This window comes from Sciurus carolinensis, chromosome 9 (assembly GCF_902686445.1).
Source record: "Sciurus carolinensis chromosome 9, mSciCar1.2, whole genome shotgun sequence".
Lineage (NCBI taxonomy): Eukaryota > Metazoa > Chordata > Mammalia > Rodentia > Sciuridae > Sciurus > Sciurus carolinensis.
In genome coordinates, this window is record NC_062221.1 from 96,163,736 (window position 1) to 96,190,069 (window position 26,334).

The window sequence follows — 26,334 nt, forward strand, 5'->3', positions numbered from 1 at the left end:
CACCACAGCTTCTGCCCTCCGGTCCTTAACTCTCTTTCAGCTCTCACAAATATCTGCATCTTCTCTATCCAGTTATCAAGTATTGTCAATAACCTCAAAGCCTCTTTCCCTTTATCTTTGGTCACCTCTACTCAGCAAAATCCCAGTCTTTCTTTTCCACATCCGTGAATGAGTCTTACTTTAAAACTCAGTACAAACAGAGAAACAAGATGTATCCCATTTGTTTACATTAAAAATGAATTAAAAAAAAAAAAAAAAACTCAGTGGGTGAATGCAAGCTATGCACATGTAGGCTGCCTACAATTTGTGGTTTACAGTCTTGGCTAGAATCAGTCTGAAACCTTCACCCATTTCCTACAGCAGTGATTTCAAAACTTTCCCACATCCCTTAAGCTCCCCACTCCACTCTCCCTGGCTCAAACCTACCTATTTCAGAGAGTCACTCCCTCAAAGTCCTGAGCGTGCTCTCCTGTCCCTGCATTTTGGCAGCAGCCTCTGGGCTTCTTCCTTCACTAGCTGTGAATGACAGAATGGAAGGACTCCACCCTGGTGTCTCCTCAGAAACCTCAGTTGTTCATTTGCTACACTAACATACAGAGACAGCCTTTCCTCTTCTCACTACCAACCTCCTCACAAAGGAGGTATTAACCCTCACCACTTCCCTTTTCTCCTAGTCCCTGCTGCCTGGTTTTTCTCCCAATCACGCCATGACCACAATCTCTCGGAGACACTGTCCTACTTACTGGTTCTATTTTTTCCTGTCTTAGCATTATATTATGCATCTGAAGAATGTGAGATGGAATCTCTTCCTGAAAACCATTCTTTCTTTGGCTTCCCTGACATTCAAACTCCAAGGTGTCCCATCTTCCTCTCTGAATATTCTCCCAATCTCCTCCAAGATAAACTCATTGTAATCATCCCTTATAAACCATATTCCTCCTATTTCCACCTTGGGTCCACTTTATCTTTATGCAGTTCTCATGAGATCTCATTTCCCACAGATGCAATGGTCCAGATTCCCCCCAGACTTGTATTCTCAGCTCAAACTTCTAAGCTGTGAACCTGCACATCTCACCATCAACCAGATGTTAATCTCCATCTGGATGCTTCACTGGAAACCTCAAAACCAATATACCCCAAACTAAACTTGACTATCCCATATTTCCATTCTTCCATTTTCTAGAAACTATAAAATTCTCACTTCTTGTTAAATTCAGACAAAATATCAGGACACTATGACCCCTACCCTAGAATATTGTTGGCAGTGGCCTAACTGATTTCCTTACTTTCATTCCTGTTGTCCCTTCAGTCCACTGCCCATTCAAAAGCCTGAATACTCTCAAGTTGAAGCGGTGGCTCCACTTGGAGAGCACTCACCTAGCATTCGCAAAAGCCTGAATACTCTCTTAGAAATCAAAGACAATAATTCTTAAAGTCTTCCAATGGTTGTGCATTGCTGTCAAACTCCCTAGCATGGCATTTGGGGTTCTGGTGAATCTGGCCCCTTGAAGTCTTCTCTAATTTCATCTCTTGATGCTCAGGCTTGGGATGCTTAATGCCAGCATAAGCATTCTCATTCATTCTCCCTTCCACCCTCTCTCTCTTCCTTCCTTTCATTGTCTCTTATTGTATTATCTCTTTGAATACTGCTAATCCAATTAATGAGAGCACTTATCCCTTCCTCTCTTTGGAAAATTCATACCACAACTCAAGGTTTTTTTGTTTTGTTTTGTTTTGCTTTTTGGTTCTGGGGATTGAGCCATATCCCCAGCCCGTTTTGTATTTTATTTTGAGACAGGGTCTCACTGAGTTGCTTAGGGCCTCACTCATTTGCTGAGGCTGGCTTTGAACTTGAGATCCTCCTGCCTCAGCCTCCTAAGTCACTGGGATTATAGGTGTGAGCCACCGTGCCTAGCCGCGACTTGAGGTTTTCAGTGTGAAGACTGAATGTGTTCTTCCAATGGATATCCCTATCAGCCTATGTCTTCTCTGCCACCACAGAGTGAAAGCAAACAACTTCTTATGCTGTTGTCATGAGTAGGACTATTACCTTAATTATTAACTGGTACTAAAATTTGGCATTCATAAACTAAAACAAGTTGCTTTCTAGAGAATTCTACATAAGATTCCACTAAGACATCTGGCTGCCTCATATTATTTAGCAAATGTGCTAACAGTTGAAATTCTACCACTAATAGTTGAAAATTTTGAAAAAAAAATACTTCATCATCAGATTATTATTACTGCTACCTTGAGTTACAGTCTAAGTGATGCTAAAGTCTTAAATAGAAGTCACCCATTGATCTTTGTCATAATTGATTTAGTTTGTGATGAGTTGTCTGATTAACTCCATAATCACTACTGATGTGCATTTGCTTTAATAATAAATGAATTTTACAGCTAATGTTAAGGTGTAAAGATGAACTATTTATACTTCTATTGCTAAAGTAAATTTTGCTTGAAAGATAAATTTACATCTTTATCACAGAATAGATTTTTCAACAGAAAATGAGAGTAGACAAAGCAGATGCACCATAAATTATTTTGCCTTACCTAAGTTGGTTATGGCTTAATACAAAAATAAAAAAGCTATTTGCAACTTCTACATCATGACACAACAATGCTAATAATTACATCTGAGATGTCATAAATAACTACCAATATTAATTAAAAACCTGAATTTCACTTTTTTAAAAAAGAGCTATGGAATGGAATCAGGTTTTATCAATGGAATTACTTTTACCGGCTTTTATCTCCACTTAAGTTTTAACACAGGAACATAGTAATATATATTGTACTAGATAAGTGCCCTTAACCACAGGGTATCCCCAAGCACTCATCTATTATATGAATCAGAACCAAAAAAAAAGGGTGGAAATTGCTGATCTAAATTAAAAAAAAAAAAAAAATCAGTTATATAGTAGCAATGGGTAAGGTCAGAAAAGATGAGTTGTTTGTTGGTGTTGATACAATGAGGAAAAAAACAAAATGTTAGAATTATTCCCAGGTGCCAAGATGGGATAATCTAACAGTATCTTTTACTGGGACAGAAAATAGAGAAACAGAAGGAAATTAGGACTAAATAAGTTCAACTTTGACTTTGTCAAAGCTTTTACCCAGTGATATCTGGGAGGAAAGGCTCATCAAAGAACTGGCTCTATCACTTTGAAGCTCAGGAATACACATTGGGTTGGAGAAAGAGATGTGGGCTTTGTTATAACCCAAGATGTACACAGAAATCAAATCAAACTTGGCAGCAGTACAAAGCAAGAAGAGAAAGGAAGAAGAAGCCATGACATGAGGGGAAAGCCATTCCTTTCTGTTATGGTGTAAGGACTTATTCTGTACAATCAATGAGCCAGAAAAATAAATGTTTTTGATTCTCAGATTTTTGAAGTTCCCTCTATAGATTCCATACCTGGAACCTGTGGAGGCAAAGTTTTTCACAAAAATATCTAGAAGGGTCTTTTAAAATACTTGATCCTTCCTAGTTTCATTAGGTAAGGTATTTAAACATACCACAGTGTAGGACCATTCCAAGTCTACAATAGGCTGAATCTAATGCAAAACAAACCAAGTAACTTACAATACATTTGACATCCAAGAACTCTGACCAGCACCAGCCATACTAAAAGACTTAGGACCTAGCAGTCCCGTTAGTCACTTGGACAGTATAGTGATACACACTGCAATCTCCATTTTAGGTATCCTGATAGTATTCTATAAAAGCAACCAAGAGAAAAGGATTTTGATTTCTGGACAAAGTTCAATACCTTCTTGTATACCTTCTTTCCAAAAGTTTTCTTTCTAATAGCTGATTTCTATACTGTTCACCCAGAATAAATCACTGCCATTCTCAAACAAAGATGTATTTCTAAGTTTTACCCAGATGTTTTATTGTAAGAAGACAACTATTTTTCCTGAGTTAGGGTTAGGGTTAGGATTAGGGTTGGGGTAAGGGTGCCAGTCCATTGGTATGGGGCATAGGTACAAGCTGCAGAGAATTTAGCCTTGGAAGGGAAAGAGAGATACCCATTCCTCTGAAATGGGCAGAAGGGAACAGGGCATTATAACATGCCTTCCCCCACTTAAATAAAAGTGATGTGAATGCATCAAGAGACTAAGGCTACAAACAATGGTAAAATGAGAACTAAATATCTGAAAGTTTCTCCAGGCAGATACACAACATGATTAATATAAAAGAAAAACATATTCTCCAGGCAGATACACAACATGATTAATATAAAAGAAAAACATATTCCAGTAGATGGATAGATTCAAGTATTAGGTAACAATGTTATAAAAACAGCAAAATCTATGCAGCATGTAAGTGGTATTTTAAGAATCACGAATTTCATGATGCCCAAAGATAATTATAAAATTATCTTGTATTATATTGTAAAAATACAATTAAGTTTTGTAGCTCAAACTTGTACCCTAGCCAACTATTTCTGACATCTTGAGTTGGCATCTTAAAGGTCAAACACTCATAAGAAGATATATACAAGAATATATTCATTGTATATAAATGTATTATAACTCAGACTTGGGAAGAAAAATGCACATTTTTGTCCTTCCCACAGAAGGCATTATCAAATCCAGGTTAACACGAGGGAAGCATGGTGAGAAATGCAACTTGCAATGGAGTACTGTTTCAGAAAGTATTCTCAGTAAAAAGAAGACAAAAGGCATGTTTTGTGCCACTTATTAAAGGAAAAATCTTGAATTGAAAATGTCCAAAATATCAAGAAACTAAATGTTACTGCCAACTCTTTTTTAACCTTCTTTTCTCCCCCTAAGGCATGAGTTTGAGTGTCAGCGTCTGTGTGGTTAGGTTGAAGAAAGTCTATCAGTGGTTTTCAGAAGGATGGAAAAAAGAAAAAAAAAAAAAAAAAAAAAAAGTTACATGGGCCAAAATGCTACCCCAGATAGTGCCATGTGCTCTTTTTATTATGAGTTAATCCAGGTTCCCATGCATAAGTAACCTTGAAGGCTTCGAGTCATTGGCAAAACAGCCTATGACTATGAGAGGTATTTACTTAAGGACCTAGATTCCAGCATAAAATTATCCTGGACACTCAAACTAAGATATTAAGAATGTAGAGAAAGGATTGCTAGTATGAACTAAGATATTAAGAAAAAAAGGAAATGACTGTTAGCATAGACGCCCAGTCACTATTTTTGCCACCATAAGTATTTACTAAATCCACAAAGCTATAACTTTCTGGAGCAAATCTCTTAAGTGGAAAACAGAACTACTGGGAATAAAAGGTTGAATTTATCCAAGTTTGAAGACTGATGATATTTTTTTCTTTAGGAAAACTGTAGCTGAAAGAGCAGAACCACAGGAATACCTGAGTAGGAAAGTAAGAAAAGACCAAGAGAAGAGGAGGGAGCAAAGAAAGCAGGAAGATTTGGTGCAGGTTGAGGATTTAGAGGCCAAGAGGAACTAAGATGAACAGATAGGAGATGGTAACCAAAGAAATTTCCAAGTTTCAGGTCTCAGAAGCACAGTCTTCCTATGAAACAACATGGGCGAAGTTTCATATTTAGTATGAGAAGTGAAAATCTTGCATAGGGCAACTAAAGGGCATATAAAAAACGAAGAGGAAAAATACTATAAAGCATGTACAATGGTAAACTGACAGGCTGGCTATCTATGGGTTGCAGAAGAGAAGTAGGGGAAAGATGTTATAAAACCCAAGAACAGGGTTTAGTAGCCAAACTCACAAGGGAGTGAAGAAAAGGAAACAAAGTGATCAAGGATTTTTTTCTCTTTTAATAAAGTAAAAATTTAATTTTCCACTACCATGAAGAAGACAGGAGGAATAAAGGATGCAAACTTGATCCTTATCATAGTTAATGTACTTGAACTTTATACAGATTTCAAAAATATAAAAAAAGTACCCATATTGGTAATTAAAATTTCAGATGACTGTTTTTTGCTTCTTCTGCTAACCAAGCTAATTTATTCTGAAATCCTTAGAGAGTGCAAACTGTCCCTTTGACTGATTGTTACAAATCATGTAAAAATAAAGCAACTGGGATCAAAAGCCATGACTGTAGGACAGCTACCAAAACATGATCACATATCTGGCTAAAGAACACAAATATCCAGTTCCTAGAAAATCACTTATGAAAAGAAAGGTTGAAACATTTATTAATTTTCAACTACTCATCAGTAACTGGGTGGTAGGTATAGGGCTTATATATTTTTTGTGCTTGTCCTATGTTTTAGCCCTTTTCACTGCTGTGACTAAAGGTTCTGATCAGAACAATTTTAGGAAGTTTATTTGAGGGCTCACAGTTTCAGAGGTCTTAGTCCACAGAAAGCCAGCTCCATTCCTCAAGTCTCAAGGTAAGGATGAACATCATGGTGGGAGAGTGTGGCGGAGGGAAGCAGCTCGCATCATGGTGACCAGGAATCAAAAACTCCACTACCCAGATGCAAAAATATACCCAAAGCCATGCCCCAATTCCCACCTCCTACAGTCACACCCTACCACTTCAGCTACCACTCAGTTAATCCCTATCAGGGGATTAAATCACTCATTGGGTTAAGACTCTCACAACCCAATAATTTCTCCCCTGAACCTTCTTGCATTCACACGTGAGCTTTTGGGGCCACCTCACATCCATACCGTTAACAACCAGCAAAGAAGGCCAATTTATATGTAAGCCGGCCAAACACATCTTTCACAGACTGATGGCATGTGGGAACATGTAATTAATTTCTACCTCCCCAAAACCAATTAATAGTTGTCTGCATTTCAGAAATGCAACCTACATCTAAGAACTTCCTAGAGAAAACAGACGGTGGTAGTCAAGTAATATGATTTACAGATTAGAAAAGTAAGACTCAAAGAAGTGAAGTTCCTCAGGTGAAGGCCATGCAGCTGGTTAGTGGCAAAGCTGAGACCACCACTCTTTAAACTGCCTTCTCAGGGTTGTTTCCATCCCAATCCTGCCCCACCTCATGATGCAAATGTTAAACAGGGCTGGGTTGAATTCCACATAAGTAATAATATGAGGTTCTTTTTGAGAAGTAAAACAAGATGCAGAAGCTAAAATGAAAAATGTGCAGTAATTTAAAATATGTACTTAGTATTAACATTAATAATACATCATTGTTATTAAATTGATAATACTGATTAAAACCATACCTTTACTGAGTCTGATGAAAGTACATTTTCCTTTTTATGACTTGTGCTCATGGGCTCATTTTCGACACTGAAAAATAAAAAAACACAGTCTCTTTTGAAATTAAAAGAGAATTATTTGACTTATATATTTCTGTATTTAAACCAAAAATTTAATAGTTCTTTATCTGCAGTGCTCTAAGTATTCAAATACAAAATGTTATACTAAGAATACGCTGATTTGAATATCAACACTTGAAAAACACATTCAAATATGGTCATCCAGGCTTCAGAAACTTTTGTTTCTTACCTTCTTTGGTAATTAATATCACAGTAAGGATGCACCTGAACAAAGGAGTACCCTTGTAAGACTATTATAACCTTTGGAATCCAATTTTCTGGACAGTCACTTTTAATTGTTATTTTTCTAGAATACCTTCACAGATGTCATAAGGATTGACATAAGATATTACTTTGCCTATCAGGCACATAAACATTTTAGAACTAAATATTCATATCTCTGTTTATACATTATCTTGTTTTCATACTTTCCTTATCCTAGACAGAACGAGTAGCTTCACTTTATGATCATGACTGTCTACCATGTGCCCAAGTCTGTGCTTGGTTCTTAGCACATAAAAACAAGTAGGTTTGGGAGACTTTGTAAAACTCAGTCTCCTTAGGGAGACTGATGCAGAATCTTCAATGATACAATTTGTGACTGCTGAATTAACAAAGCGCTATGAAGCACAAAGAAAACAATCCATTCTGCCTGCCCAAAAAATGCCCCCAGAGGAAGAACAAAGGTAGAAGATCTAGAGAATATGGCATTTTCATGAAGCCATCCATGTCTGTCTGTTTTTAATATAAGACAAGAACATAGAACTTGCGACAGGCAGAGGTCCTGTAAGAGATGAGAATGAGACCAGAGGTTAGTGGATGCTTGACGATGAAAAACTCGCTCAACCTCTTACGGAATGTGATCTCTCCTACATGCACGCAGTGGGGAAACTTTACAGCTTTGAGGCAGGGATCAAGAATAAGCAGGAGGGTACCTGCGAGTGGGTCACGGTCACTGGTAGTTCAGCAACAGCTCAAACCAGATAAAGGTCAGTCCCAGAGCAAATGGGGTAGAAAGAGAAGATGCAACTTCTGATGCTTAGATTTTCTATCCTAAAATCCAGTGCTATTGTGTACAGTATCCAAGGAAAAAATGGTGGCAATTAAAAGACAAAAATGTAAGAAAGGTCACAAACACCTGAAAAATACACTGGATTAAAATGTCATTAAGTCTCAGAGTCTATGCAGGAATACATGGACCTAGGAAATTCAGCCATGCTCTAAAATCTTTTAATTGTGAATAGGAGGGGCTGGGGAGATAGCTCAATTGGTAGAGTTTCGCCTCGCAAGCACAAGGCCCTGGGTTCAATCCCCAGCACCGCCAAAAAAAAGATTACTATGATCTCAAAATAAACAAGAGATATAATATAACTAAGTAAGGTTTGGGATTATAAAAAAACAAATGTGGGCTGGGGAGATAGCTCAGCTGGTAGAGTGCTTGCCTCGCAAGCACAAGGCCCTGAGTTCAATCCCCAGTACCACAAAAAAAAAAAAAAAAAAAAAAAAAAAAAAAAATGTGAATAGGAAAAGCAACCCTGTACAAAAAATAATGTGAGTTTTATGCTAAACACACAGAAGATTCTATAGGGAAAATCAGGGCACCAATGTAGAAACTTATACTGAACAATACAGAATTTCAAACTGTACATATATACATATGTATTAAAAGAGTATCTCAGTGGTTGCTATTTAAAAAATTAACATCTATATTCTGTTGCCACAAGGTTAATTACGATTCAGTTGTTGTTTTGTTGTTGTTTTTTAATGATGCATAAATTGATACTAGTCTAAGCTCAAGTCAAAGATAACCACCAATTGGCAAAATAAATGTAAAAGAGAGCATGTTACAAAGGATAACACTGACCTCACATTTTTATAAGTGAATTCTATAACAACATTTCAAATAACCTACCTAAAAACTAACTAAACATACAAGCACTTAATTTTAATCTCCTAGTTCTTGCTTCAAGATTCCTGGAATTCTACTTATTTAGAGTGTTTACAGAACTTTCTGTAAGCATACTGTCTTAATGAGACTAAATGAAACTGGTAAATTTCTCTTCTAAAACAAAAGATCTGCAGAAAATGCAGCTGAGTTCATGGGATTAAGGCAAAAAGTTTTTTCAAGTAGCTGCAATTAGTTTTAAGTACACACTATGAATACACTCAAAAATGCCAGAAAAACCTAACAGTAAATCAGCATGCAAGTATGGAGCTCACACTGAGTGATTTAAAGCTCAAATCATGAAAAGATATTTTCCTGGATACAACTTGTAAGTTTCTGAAACTTATTTGCTATGTTTAAGTCCTGTGATTTTTATTACTAAACCAAAATTTTATAATGTATTGAGTTATAAAGCAAACATCACATTTCAAATTTTTTATTTAGTGATTAAAAATTTTTAATTAAATGTTTACTAATCAGATTAGTAGAATTCCATCTTAAGAGATCTTCTGTATCTTTAGGATTGCTCTGCTTCAATCCAGTCTTTCCATATGATGGTCAAAGTGACTGCTAATCTCATCATGATGCCTTGGCATAGACAGATAAAGTTATTCACAACCTGGCTCCAGAAATACTTGTCACACAGAACCACTTCACATTGCTAGAATAGGTCAAGTTCACAGTCCAGCAAACCACTTTCTTCTCCTGCCAGCAATATCCTTCCCCACCCCAAACAACTCTAATCGTTTACAGTTTAGTTCTAGTTTTGATTGTATTTTTTTGTGTTCCCACTGTATCCTACAATACTCTCACATATTTACTATTCTTTATTATCATATAGCTGGTTTTCCATTTGCCCAAATATGCATTTATTAAATTCAGTAAATGTAGCATTTATGTGGGTATCTCAGGGCCTAACATCATGCTCAGTATTGTGAAGACAATCAAATATTATACATTACATGAATTTTATAAATCTGTTACAAGTTTGTACTTGCTGCTGTGGGGTGGATGAGGTGTTCCGGAAAAGGTCCTGTGTTAATGCAGGAACATTCAGAGGTGAGACGATTACATTATGACAGTTGTAACCTAATCAGCCCACCCTAGTTTGAATGGAATAACTGTTTGGTAATTGTAGGTAGGCAGGCTAGAGGAGGTGGGTCACTAGAGGCATGCCCAGGAAGGGGTCATCTTCCCTATGTCCCCTTCCCTCCTCTCTCTCTCTCTTTCCTGGCTGTCATGAATGAAGCAGTGCTCCTCTATCACACTCTCCTGCTCATAACTCATCTTGCACCCAGAGCAATGTAGTCAGGTCACCATGGACCGAAACTTCAATACCATGAGCCAAAATAAACTTTCCTTCCTCTAAGTTGTTTACAGAAACATGAAGTTAACTAACACACCTGCTTACTTTCATCAGAAAACCCCATTCTGTTAAGAACAATAATATATATTATTCTGTATTTTCTTAATGAGGTAGTATATAAATTTCTTGAAAGAACATACCAGCCTAGTCTGTATCATCTTTCTCTAACGTCATAAATAGGGAAGAAAGGCTGGTGAAAAAAAATGACTAAAACAGGAACAAAGTCATTTTCAATTGATTTAAAAATAAAAAACCAAAAATCTAGAATATAGTAGCTAAAGATACTGAAAACACTGTATCTGAGATGTCTGCTTAGTTAAAAAAAAAAAAAAAAAAAAACACAGAAAAACTCAAAAGAGTAGTACTTTCAGACACAAAACTACAAGAGAATGAGAAACATGTTCCAATCCAGATAATCTTAAACTTTATGAAAGACAACAATCTGTTTCTATTGTTTGCTCACAATTTAACCCCCTTTGGGACCTGGGAGTATTTCAACAGAAATATTTTTAGAAAGTGCACACTTTCCTCATGACAGGGAGTGAGGTAAAAGAATCATAACCACACATAGGCACAAATGAAACTACCCTGCAATTCTAAAGAAGTCTTGCCTTATTTACTATTAGAAATTTAGGAATGAATCAGGCCAAACAGCATAACTATGCAAGTCAGTGTAACACAGAGGCTCTTCATTTTGTAAGCAACATTATTTATACCATAGTTGAAAAACAAGAATCCTTACTCTCTGCCAGAGAGTAAACAAATTTCTGGGCCATGAAAGTAAAGTGGACACATCAACATTCTAAAGTTCAAATAATTTACATATAGTCCCTGAATCCATCACTTAGTCTCTTATTTCTGTTAAACTTTAACAAGCATCTCTAAGTTTTATGCAGGTAAGAAGCATAAAACTGGACTCAATTACTCACACATTCAACAGGTATACAATGCACACTTGTATGTGTCAGGCACTATTCTGGGGAACTGAGCAACAAACAGACTCAAGTTCCCACACTCCTCACACCTCAGGGCCTCTATCCATCAACACATCAGAATCATCTGAAGAATTGTGTCTATGAAATAGATTTGGGGCCTCATTGATAAGGAAGCCAACTGGAACGGGCCTGGGGAAGCACATGTTCAACAACTAACACCTCCTCCAGGTTGTTCAGCTGCAGGTTGCACTGACCATGTTTTTGATAAACAATGATCTGGGAGCCTCTCTGGATTCAGCAGGAACCAACAGATGATAGCTGCACAGGGAAGAGAGAAATCTAGTCAGGAGAATCTCCATTTAATAATACTTAAGTGTGTTTAGTACTGATACAGAAAGACTAAGTAACAATTATTTAGCAAACTCACTCATGTGGAACACTAGTCATTTTTCCAACACAGCTGCTCAGCTGCAGCCAACAGTTGTTACCCAAAGGTTTACTTGGAGTATCACAAGTACAGACTGGGACTAACAAGTAAAAGTTCTCTGCTTGCAGTCCACACCACAGACCAGCACAAGGGATGCGGCTGGGCCTTTGCCAGAGCCAGTTTCTCATGTAGGAAGAGTGTAGCTTCCTGGGTAGCTGGAGGACTGACTCAAGAAGCACTGAGGTACAGTCAGTGGAGAAGGTCAGAGGTAGAGAGAGGAAAAGCACAGCTCTTCACTCTGCCCTGCTTATAACACACATGCTAGCACATCCTCCTCCTCCTATCCTTTTCTCTCGTACATCCTGACTATGGCTGCATCAGGAAAATCTGGAAACATTAAAGACTTGAAGACAGTTTCCTTAACTGTATTAGGGAGGCTTGGCCATATCTATATAGATGCTGGAGTTGATAATGTCTTGCCATTTCCAGAGAGGAGGTGATCTTTGGTGCTGATGACATCAACGGTAATAATTCTGAGCATCCATAAACACAAGGTCACTAACATAACATAGTCCCCAACTTGGGAATGTTCTTACATCTAAACAGGACTGCCAACCTGCTGTCCTCTGGGGATGGGTCGCCAACCCCAGGGTCTTCTAAGGATTTTGCTTTTCTCCTCCTCCTCCATTCCACTCAGCCTGATGCTACCTGAAATTTTACCCCCATTCTAGATAATCCACTGCATAAGGTAGAGGGACTAGAACTATTGTTGAGGACAGGAAAAAGCAATCAGGGTAAAACTTTTGTTTTCCCTTCCCCTCACTAATGTAAAACCGCTGATTTCAGAAGTCTGATCCACCAAGCAGCGTCTCTCCAGTGCAACGTCACTAGGCCTGTCCCTTCCTGGCACATTGTTTCTCACCTCAGAGCCCACCTCATCCAATCCTGCGATGAACCTCTAGAAGAAGCCAGAATCTTATCTCCTCCTGTCATGTGATCAGTCATACTTCAGTCTCCCAGGTGACTTTACCTTGGACTCAATGAAAATATAATACAGAATATGAACAGGTCTTTTACCTACCCACTCCCTCTCCCACTGTCCTTAGTAGTTAAGTGCTTTGCAAAAACTCAAAATGGACATACGTCTCTTTGCAGGGTAGTATCTTAGGGACAAAAGGCACTTCAGTAAAAATGCAGCTTTTGGATCTGATGTGAACTGAAAGGGCAGACCAGCTGATGTGGGACCTCTGTCAGATAGAAAATCCTATGTTGCTGTGATTCTATAATCACATGGTGAGTCAAAAAAGAAAAACAAAAAATAGATAGACTAACCCCAAGACTTTTGTGGTAAAGAAAGACTATAACCAAGAAACCAACTCAGAACCAAAACACCGGGCATTATAATAAAGAGATAGAAATGTCTACTGTCCCTCATTTCAGAATTACTGAGGCTGCTTACCTCCAGGCTGGTCCTCTATTCCCTTAGACTCTCTAAGCTCTCATTTAGGCCACAACCTCCTGAAGAGGTCTGCTAATGCCATAGGGGTCATCTACATGACCCTAGAAGTTTAGGTCACAGAAATACAAATTCACAGGACAAGTTATATAGTTCTCTTTGTTCAATATTTAATTGCAGTTATGTTATGGATTGAATTAACTTTGGTGCATTGGTCTAGAGTACCATTCAGCAGGTCCAATTCTACTTCTGTAGGGAAAAAGATTTCCACATCAATGACTTACAAACAACCATCTGGAAAACTGTCCATTCATAAATAGTGACTGTCAGCAGTGGAGTGGTACTTGTATTTTTTTAATGACCATTAACAGGATATAAAACAGGTAGTTATGGCACTATTTCTGGGCTTCAAATTAAAAGGTAACTAGAAGCTGCAATTTTAAGGCAGTCAAACAGCGTGTATTTTAGCTCAAACATCTGGCATTTGAATGATTTCAAAACTCTTTGGAGAAAAATCAGGAGAAGAAAGGTAATAGATGTGATTATGAGGCTCTGCTGCTTTGCAATCTCAGACTCTTCTGACACTGCTTTTCTCTATAGTCAACCTTCTCCTATAATTTATGTCTCTGCCTTAAAGCTACTTTATATCCCGTCCCTCTTCCTATGCCCCCACAACAAGACCATAATTACAGTTCAATCACAGACTGTGGAGTGAGAATCTTGGTGTGTCTGGCGTGTACCTGAGCTGTCTACCACAAACATGCATGTGTCACTGCTCTATCCTCCCCAAAGTCTTCCATCAACCTCACACTCTTCAGATTCTGCACGTCTGTGACCCACTTCACAAGAATCTACATCCTGAATCTTTTGCTATGATATGAGCTGAAAACAGTATTCTAGCTCCTTTCTAATACACAACGTTCAGGGTTGCCGGTGTAGCTCGGCAGTAGAGCACTTGCCTAGCATATGCAAGGCCCTGGGTTCAATCTCTAGCACCATGAAAAGATACATAAAAATAATAAAATAAAATGGGTCATCCATTCAAGTATAGTTCAAAAAACTGTCCTGAGGGAGGGGTACTGGAAAACTAAGGATGGGCAAAACTGTGCCTTTCAGAGATGGATTATAGCTGACCTCAGCTACAACACAAATCCTTTCTTCTCTGTAGATTCTTCCAGTCATAGATGAACAGATAATACATGAACAATTAATAAACATACATACATATAAGCCTAAATGATAATTTTTAAAAGTAAATCTCATCACTTTAACTCCTGGCTAGGGCCCATCGACTCCTACCTCATCAGCCCTAAGCCCTGGCCCCCTCCCCATGTCACTGACACTTCTCTATTATACTTGCCCCCACTGGCATCTGTATCACATGATCCAGGACCAGGGCCTAGTCTCTCTGTCTGAAAAAGTCTTTCCTTGGATTTGCTCATTTCCACTTCCAGATATCATCCAGGTCTTTGCTCAACTCTTATCCAATAAACAGGTCTTCTGTGAGCACACTACACACCCCTGACCCTAGACTCACCACCTCCATCCTGCCCCATTCCCTCACTCTGCTTCAAAACATATTGCTTATCAATTTATATAATTTGTTTTCTGTCCTCCCCCAGTAGAATGCAAACCCTACAAAAGTAGAGGCACATTTAGATATTTAAATCAGATTCTAATCAACAATAACATAATTAAGATTTTCATAGGGATTAAATTTTAAATTATTTTAATAACTTGTATAAATATATGCAGTATTATAAAAAAATGTTAAAGCACTATTGTTAAGTGAATATATTAATGTCTCAATCCTAAGAGAACTTTTACTTTTTGTAAAAATATTTAGACATCTAGACACACAAACTGGAAATGAGTTTCAAGAATGGTACTTATCTCTGAATGGGTAGAATTATGAATTTTTAAAAAATTCTCTTATAATTCCATATTTATCCTGCAAAAGCTTATATTACTTTTAAAAAAATAAAATTACAAAGTATCATAGTTGACTTTTTAAAATAGCAAAAAAGTAAAAATGAATTTAGAATAAACAAATAACAAAATACTAATCCTAAAAAATTACATAATAGTAATTTCTTTGTTTTATAATATATACAACATTGTCAAACAAGATCCTTATCTGTCTTAGAACAATGAAACAATCAATCAAAATTATTACTGTTCACATCTTCCGTTTTAAGATATAGCACAATGCCAACCTTCCAGGCAGAGAATGCTCCTTGCTGTTTTACAAGCAAGACAAAAGGCAGAGTTAACATCTTAGCTAATATTTATTTATTAAATATTAGCCATTTATTAAAATGTAAAATTCAAAATATTTCACTCCATGACATAAGAAATGTGGTACTTACAAGAAAATCACAATCAGGCACTGAGGTAATATTCACTTTTTGTATAAATATTAATGCAAATAATTAAGAAGAAATTTCTAACATATATCTTTTAGAAATTACATAAAACTAGTATGTGTAAGAGCAATGAAAAACTATTTTCACGTCATTTCTGACACTTCTATTTGTGCCATAGTCATAAAAAAATAAAAGATAAAGTCCTTAAAAAGCTTACTATACTTACATCAAAACTGTACTTTGTAAATATCTTAAAATTTTTGCTATGGTAATGGGCTATATTTTTGCTCCAACATCTTATTTGAAATTAGCACTTAAAATCTAATATCTGATTTTCTTTTTTTTTTTTTTTTTGGGGGGGGGGGCGTTGCTGGGGATCGAACCCAGGGCCTTGTGCTTACAAGGCAAGCACTCTACTGACTGAGCTATCTCCCCAGCCCCCTAATATCTGATTTTCTAAGTAAGTTGGAAACCTTTGATTTGTTACCTTTTAGCGATTATTTCCCAAAGCTCACTACTCTAAGTTAGAGCTCAGTTTATAATCAAGCAACAAAAAGTTTGACAACAGCACTATCTGCAAAGATTTCCTAACTACTCTCGGCAAAACAGGAGAGTGGAGTTTATGCTTAGCTCTATTCCACAGAAAAGTCCTTCTAAAATGACAATGAAGAAATAAAAGAAAATAAGGTACTAGGTAACAAGAGGAAGTGTAACCACATTTAGGAGATAACAGATTTCTGAGGGAGAAAATCAGGCAGAAATTATTTAGAGTAGATAAAACTGCAATATAAATGGATACAGAAGAAAAAAACATAGTTTCAATTTAGCCTGACACAACTCCAGGAAAATCTCAGACTGGAGGCCCAAGGCAGTAGAAGAGGCACATGGCTGGAAATGTTAACCCCATCCCACCTCACACCCCTAAATTACAGACATTTGGTAGGCAATGGGAAGAAGAAGGAGGAAAAAAAAAAAACTTTTTAAAGAGAAGGCTCCAAGGGATGGATCACCAAGAATAGCAGAAGTTTACTGAAGCACTGAACACAAACACGGAAGGCTGAGCAAACCTCTTTATCTTGAACCATAAGACATAAATCTCTCAAGAGAAAGAGCCTGCCAACCTTCCAGCAAGATGAATTTGAAAAAGGGACTATAAAAGATTTATTACATGCACGTATAGAGACCAGATTAAAAAAAAGTTGCAAAATTCTCAAAATTTGCAAAGAGAAAAATGAATCACACAAACAGATCTGAAAGCTGGGCTCACATAATCCCAGTGATTCAGGAGGCTGAGGGGGGAGGAGCACAAGTTCAAGATCAGCCTCTATAACTTAACAAGACCTATGTCAAAATAAAAAATGAAAAGTAGAAGACTGGGAATGTAGCTCAGTGGTGAAGTAAAGTGCTCCTGGATTCAATTCCCAGTACTGAAAATAAATTTTAAAAAGGTCTGGAAATCAGATTGGCATCTTATTTCATGCGGTTAACATTTCTGATATGTCTTCAAAATTCTGAGTGAATAATTTCCATCTTATCATTTTATACCCCAAAAAACTATCATTTAAATGAATAGAAAAAGATATATTAAGAAATTCAAAGACAAAAATTCTTACATGCAGTTTTACTTGGAAACACTCCACAAAACAAGGAAGCTAACCAGGAGAGAGGAATACTTGAGATCAAAAAAAAAAAAAAAAAAAAGGGGAGGGGGTGTTGCTCTAGCTCTATTATAAGGCTGAATAGAAAAGATCAATGCAGCAAACTCAGGAAATACTAAATTACACAAATTAGAGGAAGACTCAGCAGCCAAGAGAAAGGTTTTGGAGGACACAGGGGTGAGAGCACTGTGGAAAAGAAAGCAGTGAAAGTTTTATAAATGTGTTTGAGCATCCTAGAAGTAGGTAAGAAAATGAAAAACAAGGTACCTTCCTCTAGGAAAAATAAAGACCATACAAAGGAACATAATCATAGTATAGAGCCTAGTTGAGCAGAAACTAATATTTATACAGCCATAAAAATGTGAATATTGGGGCTGGAGTTGTAGCCCAGTGGTAGAGTGCTTGCCTAGCAAGTGAAAGGCACTGGGTTTGATCCTCAGCACCACATAAAAATAAAATAGATAAAATAAAGGTATTGTGTCCATCTACTAGAAAAAAATAATTTTTAAAATGTGAATATTGACTTTTATTTAATTCCCAATTTAGAACAATTATTTTGGCTGGATGAGTATAGGTACATGGAATGGTATAACAACCAAGTCCTCATCTACCATACCAGAGGTCAATATATATTTCCTAAAGTTTATAAATTAAGAAAGAAGAGTAAAGCATTATTTAGACACATGGATAGAAGTATCAGAAGAAACAGTTAAATGTGATTAAAATAGTTTCCTCTAAGAAGAAATTCACAAGAATGGGTTCACATGCTAAATGCTCCTACAGGCCCTGTCACTTTGGTGCTTATTTTGGGAAAGACAGATTTGTACAATGTCTGCTTTCCCCTAAAGACTGCATGAGTGCTTTGAGGTAAAAATGTCATTTCATCACATTCACTGCTAGATTCTAGTGCCTACCAAACTGCCAGGCACAAGTGACACTAAATTAATTATTGCTAAATAGGTGAAGTTATCAACATGAATTGACTAAAGTGTTAGTATCACATGAAGGAGTTAACAAATGCATTTTCAATGTGACTTTTCTAATAAAATATGTCTTCCTAATCTCAGATATATTGTGCACACACTTAGCACGCCCAAAAAATTTTGGTTGGTAGGCTAAAGCTGGAAGGGACCATAGCAATAAGAGCCAAATCCCTCACGTTATAATTAAAGATTGAGAAAGTTAATGACAGGATCTGGTCAAGATGGATGATAAGTGACCTCAAAAGTAAGCTGATAGTTTTGTAGCCTTCACTGTTAATTCCATTTGGTTTCACATTATAGCTTATGTATAAATCGTATGTGTAGAAAATGTAAAGTATCAATCAAAGTACCCTGCATTATAAACACTACTTCTACTTATTTATAGCCTTAATCAGAATTTTTCCTCACTTGAACAAGTTAATGTAGTTTGTTCTTTCTTTGGAGGAACTTTTGTCAACTCAAGATTATACATTCTCTTTTTTTTCTTCTTTATACACATATTTTCACCAGATCTTAAATCAATCTTTTTCTCTTTCTTAATTTCTAAAATAGATAATTCATGGAATCTTTTAAGTGTGAAAAAATATAAGATGAAAAGTGTCCCTCTTGTTTCCAACACCTTCCCTCTCTCCCCATCCACCAAAAAAAGGGCATACAAGGGGACAGTAACAGATTAATTTTATACCCTTACTATTTCATATATGAGTGAGCTATACTATACACAATAGTTTGTAACTTTTTAAAATGTACCTTGGAGGTATTTCCTTATCAGAATAAAAGTTTTCTCCTTTTTGTCAGCTACACAATATTACATTATATGAATGTACTTTTATCAATTAATGAAAATCTACTCTACTTTTTCTCTTTTCTATTAAAATAGTACTAAACTTGTATTGATGACTTTTGGCCTCTTTGCAAATTTGATGTCTAATGGAATTCCTAGAGGGAACTGCTGAATATATGAATCTGTAATAATGATAGAACTTCTCAGATGTCCCTCCAAAAGAGTATGTATCAATTACATTCTCATCAGAAGTGTATTAGAGTTCCAGGTTCCCCACATTAAACTAGAGTTTTGGTTATCAAATATGTGGCATATAATACCTTGCTATAGTTTCAATTTCTCTTTCTCATTTTTAAGAAAATATTTTAATGTGTTTGAACATATATTTTTAATTTGCATGAATATATACATTTATTTTCCTCTCTCTCTCAATGACAGGGCTATAAATTCTTTATTGTACAGAGCACTGACCTAGTCCATCTGGGCAAACGTCCAGCTGCAAGTCATTGTCTTTTACTTCCATTTAAAACCATTTTCTAAGGTCAGTCTTCTTTTATGGGTCTTCTCAAGTTAAGCAAAGGAAACACACATAATGATATATGCTTTGAATTCAGAAAGGAGAAGCTGACTCCTGACTCTACCACTGGACTAGTGAGGCTTGATTAGCCACTGAATCTCTCAAAGCATTAAATTATATATCTGTAAAATAAAGATACCTCTCATACTTTTGCTTTGAGGACTAAGTGAATTCATGCTTATTTATATGTGTGTGTTCATACACAACTATATATTTATATTGGAAGCCCTAAGCACAGGGCTTGTATCTGAATAGGAACTTCATAAGGGTGGTTTCATTTTGTCATCACTAATCTGCCAGGAAAAAAAAAAAAAAAAAAGACTTGTGTAAGCAAACAGCTATTTCAGTGCTTTGGGATACTTCCAATTAAATATTTCCAGGAGTTAAACACTGAGGGAGTCCCACTGGAGTTGTGTCATTACTTGATCAGTCACAATTGCCAAGGAAATATTAAGAATCAATTATTTCTGGTTCCAAAACTTTTTAACTTGTTGTATATCAACATCAGTCCATTTTGTGTAAGGACTGCCCCTCACTGAGAACATTACTTTCTGCCTCCATCCAGGACTTGCAGAGCCTGCAGAGTCAAAGAGGAGCCAGGGAAATAGAGGGAAAGCAGTTGCATCCACCTCGCTGCCAGTTACTATCACATTTCCCCCATTATTCTGGCTTGGCAAAGCATGCTAATCAGACGAGGCTCAGAGAAAAGTTAATAATGGGACAAGATATTTTGAAAGCCCAATTAAAGTTCTCACACAATACATGGTATACAACAAATACTATGTGTGTTGAACCAAACAAGTCACACATATACACCAAAGACATGCTTAGCTTTTTTTTGCAGGGAGCCGAACCGAGGATTGAACTCAGGGCCACTCAACCACTGAGCCATCCCCAGTCCTTTTTGTATTTTATTTAGAGACAGGGTCTCACTGAGTTGATTAGCACTTCGCCGTTGCTGAGGCTGGCTTTGAACTCACAATCCTCCTGTCTCAGCCTCCCAAGCTGCTAGGATTACAGGTGTGTACCACTGCACCTGGCTAAAACAGTTCATATTTCTACTCCACTGCCAAGTGCCAATTTTGAAGTTTGAGTTAACCTGGGAGTCCAGTAATCTGAAAATATTCATACCCATGATGTTTCTGGAGTTTGCCAGTTATTTTTACTACTTCAGGAATGAATTGCTGATGTGGCACAGGTATCTTCTGTTCAACTAAGCCAGACACCAACTGTTTTCAACAGTGCTTTCAAATCAACAAACATATACTTGTCACGAAAATGCAAAGAAGGAAAGCTCCCATTCTTCAAACAATTAATGGTGTGGTCAACACTGGCAGTTTAACTTGTCGACCAACACTTCTCAAGCTGGTCATCAGAAGCACTATTTATGTCTGTTGTTGGTGGTGGTTTTTACAAAAATATCTTTTATGTTATAGCCCATTAGCATTCTTGTCCCATTTATTCAGCATCCTTAGCCATGGTGACAAGCAAAAACAACTCCTCATGTTTTTAAATGCCACTTTAAGGATAGGTTGTGTACTTCCCCTATCTGAAAGCTAGGATTGCTTCAATGTTCCAGTCAATAAACAGATTCACTCCTTATCTGAGCTAGGTAAAAGAAACACCAAGAACACTAAGACACAGCCCCTGCCCTTGAGTCTAGAAATTCTGTCTTACCTTCTTCACACCAGTGACATTATATCAAGTCCCTCAAAGTAACAATCAAAAGGAACATACCATACCTAAAATGGACCACTTTGCTACCCATTCCAGAAGAATGAAGGAAGATCCAATTGACTTATATATTCAAATGTGTTTTGAAGCAGCACAGTTCTAAAGAATGATGGAGAGCATGGGGTGACAAAAAACAAAAGATTTGTGGAGCCAAAAGGACCTAACTTCAACCCTCACACTTGAAACTCACTATTCTCAGGATTTGGAGTAAATTATTCTCTGCTGGGAGTGGTACCACTCTCCTGCCTGCCCACCTGGATGGAGGCATTTTGAGTTATCCCAATGACCAGAGGATGTTACTGGCAATTAGTAGGTGAGGTCATGGAAGCCAAATGTCCTGCCAAGGACAGGAGAGTCCAGTTTAAAGAACTGTCACACCCAAAATATGGGCAGCATGTACCACTAAGTATTCTACCTTCAGTTTCTTTAGTTGTCAGAGGGTGGTACCCTTTCAGGCTGAGTGTGGGGCTAAAATGAGATACTGCGAGTAAAAGTACCTAGGCCAGGGTTAAGTATCAGTCAGTCCCTGATAAAAGTTGTTGTCCCATACCTCTCTTCCTTCTCAAGTTACAAACACTATATGGAGTTCATCATTCAGATTCATCATGTATGACACAGCAAAGAAAATCAAGCATTTTCCCAAAGCAGTGAAAATAAGTCTGCAGGTATTCCTACAAATTTACTTTTTAGTTTAGTAGGCTTTTTGCAAAAATTCTCTGCATTCTAAATCAAGAGCCAAATACTCTGTCTAGAGACCCTGACAACTCAGTTCCAACCTAAATTTCTGGCTGCTTTTTCACTTTACCCACTAATGTGCACAGCCCCTAACAGATCATAAAACCCTGCAGGCTTTTACTCAGCTTATAATAACTGTTCCCTATTTCTATCGTCCTAGCCAAGTTCTCTACCTATATAAACCTCACCAATTTCTTGAAGACCATTTAAAATCATCTCTACCATGATGTCCCACTGGATTCCCCATAACTTCTAATGAGTCCTGTCCTTGTGTACTCATAAACTGAGCCTAATGCTGCAGTAATGATTCTCAATCTGGGATCCATAGAACACCAGTTCTCAAGTTTCCTTAGAAAATTTAAATTGCAGTTTTCATTTCTACAAAGTCTAAAAGAAACATAAGCACTTCTTAGACTTGATCAACCATCCAAGATAAGTAGTGTCAAGTAATTTGAGTACCCAAACCTGAGTTCAAGTATACACCAGTGTTGACGCCAATGCACTTTAATTGTTAGAAGGTTGATAAAAACAAAACAGCAGCAAACTCAAAAATACAAATGATGTGTCACACCAAGTAACTCCCAAACGAACACATCACAAAAACAAAGGTTTTCCTATGGCTCAAATAGAGAAAAACTGGAGGACCTATATCAGGGTGTGGTGCCAAACAGTTGTCATGGAAACTTCCCAAAGATCTCATGTGTGTCTCAATGTGTAACATATTTATGTTGTGGGGAGCCAAAAAAGAGCTGTCAGGTTGATGTTGTAAAATTGACTTTTATGAGTTTTATGGTAATGTTTAGTTTTTATTTCTGTTAAGAAGGTGTTAAAGAATTCTGTTCTTGAGAAATTTATGTCCTGTTTTGTATTTGTACATGGGTAAACTACATAATAAAATTCATGTAGGAGTAGAGAAAAGGAGACTGTTGAACAGTTTGAGAGAATGCATTTCATCCCAAGTACAATGAAAAGCCAAAATGCAGACATTTGATCCTTAATGTCTATTAAGGGACCTAAGAGTTGCAGGCACTGTACAGGATTTGATATATGTCCACTGAACAAAAAGTACTTAAGTGATTTGGGGCAACCCTCTTTAACCCTGTTGTGATATATCACTTATATACATACACACGCAGTAAAATGAAGATTCTCATATACAGGTTTGTCAAAAATCATATTCAGTAATGTTATTTAAAGTACTTTAAAAATTGTGAAGTGCTAGACTATCATAGACTGGTATTACTGTTTTCAAGTGGTATTAGCTTCTCACATCTCTTTGGGAGAAAAGATCCATTTTCTCAGTCATCCTTACATCTCTACCACATCAAAGAATATCATGTCTATTGAACTGATTCCTCTATGTGTAAAGTCACTACTATAAAAGGGAAACCCAGGAACTGGAGGTATTGCACAGACTTTGAGTGCTTGCCTAGCATGCAGAAGACCCTGGGTTCCATTCCCAGCACTGGGGGTAAAAATAGTCAGCCCAGTTCTCATTAACACCGAAAGTTTTTACTATCACAAAGAGAACAGCCAAAATTCCCTTTCAGAAGATCACAGTGACAAATTGCAATTCCGTTTCCAATCTTGTTAACACCAGGGTGTTGTGTTACTGGGACATTGGGTACTACTAAGCATTTCCATTTGTTTCATTAAACTTTCAATAAAGGCTTTGTGTTTGTTTATATCCTTGAAAAGAAAGGTTTAAACTCATTTAAAACAGTAAAACACCCACACAAGGGATTATCTGTTATCCCCTTAACATCTGGCAAGTTCTAAAAAAGATGAGGACAAAATTAGTGTTCGCATAGCACAATTAAAGATTTCATTGTCAAAAAGCCACAGTCTGGGTTGGAGTTGTGGCTCAGTGGTAGAGCACTTGCCTGCCATGTGTGAGGCCTGGGGTTCAAACCTCAGCACCGCATATAAGGAAATAAATAAAAGATCCACTGACAACTAAAAAATATTAAAAAAAAAAAAAAAAAAAAAAAAAAAGCCACAGTCTGTGCCTATCTGGTGTTGATGAAAACAGAGAAGTTGTAGGTACACTCCAACTAGCTGTTGGAGTGGTCAACTCCAGGCAGAAAAAACTGGAGAATGGAGAGGCCAGGGAGGAAGGCAGGATTTCAGGACAAAGCTGATGTGAACCTGGAATTGGCCTGCTTACCTCCTTTTCAACACTGACTCTCGAGTTTCCAACTTTTGCTGAGTCCACTTGGGACATCTAAAGACTGCTTTCCTATCATCCAAGACCATGAGTGTTGTTACACTGATGGCAGGCACCACAGACTATCTGCCTAGCCTGACACCCTGGCCAGGACCTATCAGACTTCAAAACTATTTTTAACCACTGTGTAACTTTGAATTTTAAATCCTCAACATTGGCAATCGTTGAAATGTCCTATGAGAATAACCAGTCACTTAGAGTTGGCGTTTTCTTAGAAATATGTATTTGAATAATAAAGGATCATAATAAAAATCTTTCTTAAGTTGAGAAACTGAGAAAAGCAAAGGACGAAAATCACACAATACCTAAAGACTAATGGAACTAGCTCAATCTCAGTTGTTTTCCATTCATTTTTCTTTGAAGTCCAAGACTTTATAGAGTCTGGAGTAAATATAGCTCTCTGGAGTTCGTCTGTCCTTCCAAGGACTTGGGTAACCAATTCTCTTGGAGTAAGGGGGAAGTAGGGTGCACCTCTCTTCTCAAAAAAAAAAAAAAGTTCATAACAATGAGTTATATTTCATTTATCGCCCCTTCTTCAGGATGGATGAAAAGACTCAGGAATGGACATTTTAATGAGACATCTAAAAAAAAATTAGATTTTGCAACAGGTGAAAAAAGAAAGGATTACAAAGGGGCATGTTTTAATTGCTGGAACCGATTCAGTTCCAGTCCTGGTTTCTGGAATCTATTTGGAAACTCAAGGCAGATGTTTCCGAAGTGAGATTGAAAAAAGGAAGGGCGGCATCATTTAAATATCCAGTCGACGATAAACAAAACTAGCAAGGATTTTCTATTTCGAGGTCGTCTTGGGAACTCATTAGTACGATTCTTTTACAAATCATTTTGAGAAAATTTAAATAAAAAGAAAAAAAATTACCAGCTGAGAGGGTGACGCCCCAAAGCTTTACCTTTGCCACTCTTTGCCCTGTCAGCTCCCACACAAGAGGTTCTGGGATCGCGCCCTCGTTCCCCGAGCTGAACGCTCCGCGGGGCTCACAAGTGTTTCCCATTACTGCCGGCAGGACGCCGGGGGAAGCGGGTGCCACAGAACTTGGAGAGCAGACGCGTGTGTGGAGCGGAACAGAATCACGGACCGGGAGGGGGAGGTGGAAGGGACCGCGCGCAACCAGGCTGGGCCCGCGGGGAATGCGCCCGGTCGCGGGGCAAGAGCTTCACCCAGCTTTCACAAACCCCGGGAAGGGGAGCGGAGAGGCATGGAACGCGGCGAGGAGGAGGAAACTTCAGCAAAGGAGGAAGGAAAACAGAAAGTAGCGAACGAACTGCAGCCTGTTCCAAGATCGACTAGCCGCGGGCGGTTGGGCCAGGAGCCCCATCCCGCCCGTCCGCGCAGAACCCCCGATGCCCCGCGCAGCCCCCACCTGGCAGCGCCCGGGGCGGGCGGCTGGCTGGTCCCAGGCTTCTCCTCCTCTTCCTCTTCCTTGTCCCGGGAAGGGCTCCGGGGAGCGAAGAACCGGGAGAAGCTGTGCCAGGGGGCGCTGCCCCTCCTCCGGCCACCGGACATCTCCCCCGATCGTCCGCTGGTCGGGGGCCGTCTACGGGGAACGGACGAGGCGGAGCTGGGAGCCCTGCGCCTGGAGCCCGGACCCGCGCGTCGGGACCCGGCGAGGGCAGGACTGATTCTGTTCGAGCCGCCAGCGCGGCTCAGTCCATCTCCGGCGGGAGAAGCGCGGGCGCGACGCGCTCCCCGCGCGGCAGCTCCTCGCGCCGCCGCGGCTGCTCCTCCTCCCGCCTTCTCCCAGCGCACCCCGCCCCCGGGAGGAGCCAGCGGCCGCGGGACCGCCCAGAGCCCGGGCGCAACCTCCAGCCACCCCACCGCGGTTGCGGGAGTGTCGGGTGAACGCGTCCTCCTGAGAGCCCGAGG

The 26,334-nt window shown here is 38.3% G+C and overlaps 1 protein-coding gene across 1 annotated transcript in view; it reads right to left on the bottom strand.

Moving 5' to 3' along the window:
* Positions 1 to 26,181, bottom strand: part of Crybg3 (crystallin beta-gamma domain containing 3) — a 101,201-nt gene extending 75,020 nt beyond the window's left edge. Inside the window, 2 exon segments of the mRNA XM_047564213.1 lie at positions 7,164 to 7,230; positions 25,832 to 26,181. Of these exon segments, the coding sequence (XP_047420169.1) occupies positions 7,164 to 7,230; positions 25,832 to 25,974 (210 nt within the window). The 5' untranslated portion in view covers positions 25,975 to 26,181.
* Between the last annotated feature and the right edge of the window lie 153 nt (positions 26,182 to 26,334).